Source organism: Sander lucioperca, chromosome 9 (genome assembly GCF_008315115.2).
Source record: "Sander lucioperca isolate FBNREF2018 chromosome 9, SLUC_FBN_1.2, whole genome shotgun sequence".
NCBI classification, from domain to species: domain Eukaryota; kingdom Metazoa; phylum Chordata; class Actinopteri; order Perciformes; family Percidae; genus Sander; species Sander lucioperca.
In genome coordinates, this window is record NC_050181.1 from 12,337,088 (window position 1) to 12,343,428 (window position 6,341).

Here is a 6,341-nt window from a genome sequence, read left to right on the forward strand (position 1 = left end):
TGCTGGATACTTTCCACATCTGCACTTAGCCATTACTCTGTTTAAAAATGCTTTGGGGACGTTAATACTATAATATGCGTTAAACTCGTTTATTAATCATATTACCTAGTCAGTCACTACCACATAATTCATATGAATTGATGTGTCTGTTGATGGAATAAGATCGTGTTCACAATAACTTTAATGATAACTTAATTTATCTAAAATGCATGTCTACAGTCTATCCCCTACACTAGCCTTTGACCCGGTGTACGCCTGACAACAAACCGTGCGTACCTATCCGTAAAATCCCGCCCATTCGTCGCCACCACACTACTGTAGCAACAACGGTTAGCTAAATTAGCTTAGCGCTATTATTGAGGTTGGAAGATAGTTAATCCGTCCATATTCTTTATGAGCATTACAAAACGCGGTCTGACAACGGTAAGAGGTGTAACGTTAGGGGCAGAACTTAAATCCAGGATGTGCTCCGTCGTCGGATGTGATTCGGGGCGTCGCAGTGCGCAACGGTTCAAGTTACCGGAGGACCCAGAGAGGAGACTGGAGTGGGTTCAGTTTCTCGCTACAGTCAACATGCAGCGGTTTAAAGAAGCGTCCTGGACAGACATTAGAATTTGTAGTGAACACTTTAAAGACGACTGTTTTAACAACATGTCACCGAGCCATTCAGGTTTTACTGGCAAGGACCAGTTCACGTTAACGTTAAATCCCAATGCTGTCCCATCACTGTGTCTCAAGTCAGAGTCAGAGGAACTTGAGACACATCTGCAGAGCCCAACATGTGTGGTGAGTCTGCTGCTTTGAGAGCAGCAATCATAGGGTCTATCTCCCAATGCTGCTGCATCCGTTTGACATTACGTTAGAAGCGTACATCATGGGTTGTTTGTACATAAAGCCCAAACTAAGTGAATGAAGTTATTAATTCTCACGTTGAGTTAAACACCAACATATGTTGGTGGTCAGGTTAAGAGTAACGTGATGCATTCAATTGCCAAGTAACGTTACAGTAAATGTACAAGAATCGTCCTATTTCCCCCAGATATACAAGTAACGTTAGGTGTTTACTTGTTTATCAAATAAAGTTAGGATAGATGATTTTATTGTCAGTAATAATGTTTATTTTTGTTCTCTCTAATATAAAAACTCATGAGAGAGATGTACAAGTTAGGTATTTATACTGTAAGCATTTTCATGTCAAGGAGTGCTGCAGTAGGTAGTAAAAGTACAGTAGGATGCCCTGCACTGCTTAAACAAGCAGAATATCAACCAGGGCTCCAGACTAACTTTTTTCACTAGAAGCACAGTGCCCCCCAACTGCCCCAACCAATTTTAGGGGCGCAATCAGAAAATTTAGGGGCACACACCGTAAACCAACATGCTAATCAAATATTCACATTTCTACTAATTTCCACTATATTAATAATAAATACTTTGATAATAGATGCAGAAATTACAATGTGATGCAACATAGAAGGTTAACTGACAGCATCATTGTTGTCATGAAAAGAAGAAAAAAAAAAAAATATATATATATATATATATATATATACCAGCTCTAGTCTACAATTACAATGAATTCAACTTAAAATGAAACATGCATTGTTTAGGCTACTACTGAACCAATATTGGTACCGATACCTGAAATCTGGTTCTGTTACCCAACGGTACCTTTTTTTTGGTACTTTCCCTCTATAATTACAAAACAATTATTTCAGTTGTAAAAATTATTGTCAAACCTATTTATCCTATGTACTTAGAACATTATGTTATTTTATTAATTAAACAAAATCCTCCTCCTCCCAAACCCATCCCTACAACCTATTAAATTGAATTGCACCGTCCGCAGCTATGCGAGTGTGTGTTTGTGTCAGAGCTCCGCTCTCTGTCAATTTTCAGAGAGGACAGATAAGCTTGAGCTTACGCGCTCTCAGGTACCGAAATTTCGACGTTTAACGAGTAAAAAAGGGGGCAAATTTACTGGTCGCACATGTGCAACTGGATGTCAAATTCAGTCGCACACTCTCAAATTTTGGTCGGAGCCCTGTCAACACAGTAAACACTTAACATTAGCAACATAAATGCAATGTCCTCTCCTTTTACACACTCAATATGAAATAGGTGCAGAGACACATTTTTTCATCAGCAAACTGACTAGTAATACTAAGCCACCTTTTGTGTTCTTACATGTTGCCTCAGATGTTGCTTGCAGTGGGAGGAGCGTAATATGTCATTAAATGCCCTATAGTGCTACCACACAGTAACGTTAGTCCTATAGTGATACTGTGTTATCCCACTGTCCACATTTACATGCAAATGTAGTCATTTACCATTCACTTGGTAAGTATCCACATTGGGTGCAAAACTCTTAAACATTTGAACATCAAATCAAAACATATGGTACTGTAACAACGACCAAACACTTTTTTATGTATTGTTCGCTTTTGGTTACAACTACAAGCATTTACTGCTTGTTATTTGTGTAGGAGACTGAGGAAACCACAGAAGTTGCGTATCAGCGTGATCAACTTAAAACATGTGATGGCCCAACTTCCTTTCCTGAAGAGTCAAGACTGACTTCAACGGGTAAAAAATGTTTTACAAAATGTGTAATTAAAAATTAAGTAAAATGAAGGATTTTCTGACACTTGAATATTTTATTTGCAGCTTCTGAAGGAAGCCCAGTCCCAAGAGGTGTCTCATCCTCAACTGATTCTTCAGATGGTTTTTTTATATCCGTATATCGCCAGATGCAACCAACAAGTACGAATTTGGATTTGATGAAAGAAAAGTACGTTTTCTTAACATTCTGCTCATTTGACTACTTTATTTTACATCAGGTTGGTGTTTTAATATTCTATTTACTTTGATTTTTAGAGTGTCACTTCTGCAGACGAAAGGGAAGTATGTTGTTAATGAAAAACGCCTCCTCCAGTTGTTCAGCCACAATTGCCCGTCATGTGGTTCTAAAGTAAAGATGGAGAAGATCACCCATGGGGTGCTCATCATCTTGAACCAACAGTGCCTTCAGTGTGACTACAGAAACCAATGGAAAAGCCAAGTCAATGCCAGTGTCCCAACAGCTGAAGATCAACACCTGACAGAAGTAGTAGAAGTAGACCTAACTCCAGAGACCCAGCAGGTAGGACTTGAATAGTCAGACATCCTACAACATACCCAGACACACTGTTTGTACCCTAAGAATCCTGAAAATGCCTATAAGAAAACCACACACACACACACACACACACATACACACACACACACACAAACACACCACTGTTAAGTATTGTCTACATCCTATTTTTGGGGGTTTTAAAGACTGTTTAGTTAGAATCCTAACGCATCATCTGCTTGCACCTTGTTTTTTTGTCTGCTGTACAGGTTCAAAAAATGTTTATTTTATTTATTCCCATTATTGTCATTGTATTACAGGCAGTGTCAACAGATGACAACCCCAGCAATATCGCAGGAGTCCCTGAGATTGTTGCTGTTATTGATGACAAAAGTGATGCCATGGATGAAACAGGGGAATCGAGTGATCAGGGTGACATGGATTCAGACGAGGATTGGAAGCCAAAGACTTTGGTGCTGGCTAAAATGCTCAAAAATAACCATGATGACAAAACTAAAGAGAAAGAAGATTATGCGTATCCTCCACTTGTCCCCAGACAAGGTCAGCTCTGCACAGAGTGTGGAAAGTTTTTTAATAAACAGAGGCCTCATACATGTGAGCACAAAATTAAACCCTATTCTTGCAATATTTGTGGTAAGAGATGTGTTAGCAAGTTCACGCTAAATACTCACAGCAGAATCCACAGTGAAAACTATGAGCATCGGTGCAAATACTGCCACGTTACATTCAAAACAAAGGTGGACAAGATCAGTCACGAGCAGATCCACCTAACTGAAGGAAAACCCTATAAATGTCCCGACTGTTCAGAGACATTTGCCAAAAATAAGGAACGCAGAATCCACCTGGATGATCACAGAGGCCCCCCACAGTTGAAATGTTACGTCTGTGGGATTGAATTCCTCTGGCCACTTAATCTCCAGAGACACTTAGCGGTGCACACAGGAGAGAAGCCATTTAAGTGTTCAGTGTGCCAACGTGGCTTCAGCCAGCCAAGCCACCTGAAATCCCACATGCGTCTGCACACAGGGGAGAGGCCTTTTAAATGTCAGCATTGTGACAAAAGCTTCAATCACAATGTGAGCTTGAAGAGTCATGTCCAGCGTTACCACTCATCGAGCTCTGAACGTGAACCGAATACAGAAAAGATAAACGAAAGGGCAAGTGACGCTGGTGATGTTCAGGATCATGGAAGTAACGGAGCTGCAGAATCAGGACTTGACAATGTAGAGGAAGGAGACGACACGGAAGAGGAGGAGGGAATATATAGACCCAAAAAAAAAAGGAAAAGCACAGGTAGGCCCATAGGAAGGCCTAAGAGCTATGAATCACACAACTTCGTAGGAGGCCAGTGTTCAAACACCAAGACTGGAAATCTACAAGAACGCAGTGATGACGAAAGTCAGTTTGAGCCGAGGTACCGTGACGCATCCTTTGATCCAGCAGAAGAGGAAGAGGAGAGCAGCAAGAAGGCGCTAAAGAACACAGCGAGGTCGAGGGGAAGACCAAAACATCCTGATAGTGACTCTGATTTTGATCCTGAAGAAAAAAAGAAAAAGAGGTACAGCAGCCAGAGCAGTGGTAAGCGTAGGGGAAGACCAAGGAAAAATCTTAAAGAATAGGGTTAAAATGAACAGAGCTAAGGAATTCATTTGGTCTATGCCAGGGTTTGGCTGTATACTCAATTCTGATTGGCTGCAGGTTGTCCATTAAAACATGATATAGGTCGGACACCTAAGTAGTTCTAGTCAAACTGTCTGTTCGCCATTATTAATGAACGTGTGAAATGAATCTCTTAAATCTTGATATAGATTCAGGGACAATGACATGGCTGGCTTGTCTTGACGTTAAACATACTGTCAAATTATATTTACTGTTGTCCACTGTATGTACACTTGTCAACCATACACAATGTTATTGACTTTTAATCTTGCTAGCATAACTTAGCGTTCTGGCTCACAGCTGAGCCAAAACAAAAAGGTTATAATAAGAACCCTTAAAGGATGGGAAGGTTTGTATGTATTGTATTGTATGGATGAGTGTCACCAGGGAAACATTTGTATTGCAAAACGTATGAAAATATGAATTCTAAAAAAATAATTTGCCAATCCATTCATTAATTCCTGATAATAGACACATTGTGCGCCTTAACCCCCCAATTAAACAACTGTGAAAAGAAAGGAGCCATATAAAGTGGATGTTCATACAGAATTTATTATTAATTACATATTTTGACAGACAAAGCATGTACACCTAGGCCAGGGTGTAAGTCAAATTTCATTGCCTTTTACCATAAAGAGAAGCTGTTGCTTTGGTTTTAAAATACTTTTGAATCATGTTACTCTGTGTGTATACTATGGATCAAAGTGGATAAAAGTATAATAAACAAGTGCCTGTGTTTTTTTCCCGTTGTAAATTTCCAATACTTATAAAACTGTCATATGTATATGATAATTGATCTGTAAACTGCTTAAAAAGTTAGTCACACATGCTGCTGAGTGGACAGATTTACTTCCAGTGTACATCTAACAGGTCATCTTTTGTAATGAATATGTAATGGTTGGGCCATAGTTCAATATAAGAATTCATTGTCTTTCAATGGAATCGTATTGAGATATTGTGGTATACAACTTATGCCATCTAAATTGTGAATACAAGAACATACTAACTCAAGTTTCTTAGTAAATCTGATGTGAGATATTTTGAGGAAATATCATTTGAAGATTGTGGTTTTGTTTTTATATCAAGATGTGTGCATGCATGCAAACATACTCAGTGTAATAGCTGTAATGTTGCACTAAAAGTCTTAATAAAATGAGAACACTTTTTGGTCATGTATTATATAGGTAGCCTATACAAAAAAGGGTTCACCAATATTTATGAAATAACCAAAAACATGCTATATCGTTATCGTGATATGCAATAACCTATATCAGGAAACAATATTTTGGCTATATGGCCCAGCCCTAGTACATGTGTGAAACTATAGAACATCAGAAGGGTTGGGTGTGTATTTGAACATATTTGTGTCCACAGGGGTTAGGAGATTCTTCAAAGAACCTTTTCTATGAAGGTTTCTCAATCGACAAAGGTGTCTCAAATAAGAACCATCAAAAAAGGGTTCTTTGAGGAACTTATGGACAGAAATAGGTTGATTAGAGTGATTTTACAATTTCAACTATATTTGAATGGACAAATTCCTTACAAAAGG

At 38.9% G+C, this 6,341-nt stretch overlaps 1 protein-coding gene across 1 annotated transcript; it reads left to right on the forward strand.

Annotated features, from left to right (window-relative positions):
* The first annotated feature begins 255 nt into the window (after nucleotides 1–255).
* Nucleotides 256–5,954, forward strand: LOC116046111. The gene is made up of 5 exons (XM_031294321.2): nucleotides 256–786; nucleotides 2,484–2,583; nucleotides 2,665–2,788; nucleotides 2,875–3,139; nucleotides 3,433–5,954. The coding sequence occupies exons 1-5, from the start codon at nucleotides 394–396 to the stop codon at nucleotides 4,750–4,752; spliced, it is 2,202 nt and encodes a 733-aa protein (XP_031150181.2). The 5' UTR covers nucleotides 256–393; the 3' UTR covers nucleotides 4,753–5,954.
* The last annotated feature ends 387 nt before the right edge of the window (nucleotides 5,955–6,341 follow it).

Bases quoted from the DNA above. Each gene is read 5' to 3' on its own strand.
- LOC116046111 (XM_031294321.2), top strand. From the start codon at position 394: ATGAGCATTACAAAACGCGGTCTGACAACGGTAAGAGGTGTAACGTTA. The intron at 2,584-2,664 runs GTAAAAAATGTT...TTTTATTTGCAG, and splicing joins GTCAAGACTGACTTCAACGG to CTTCTGAAGGAAGCCCAGTC. The intron at 3,140-3,432 runs GTAGGACTTGAA...ATTGTATTACAG, and splicing joins TAACTCCAGAGACCCAGCAG to GCAGTGTCAACAGATGACAA.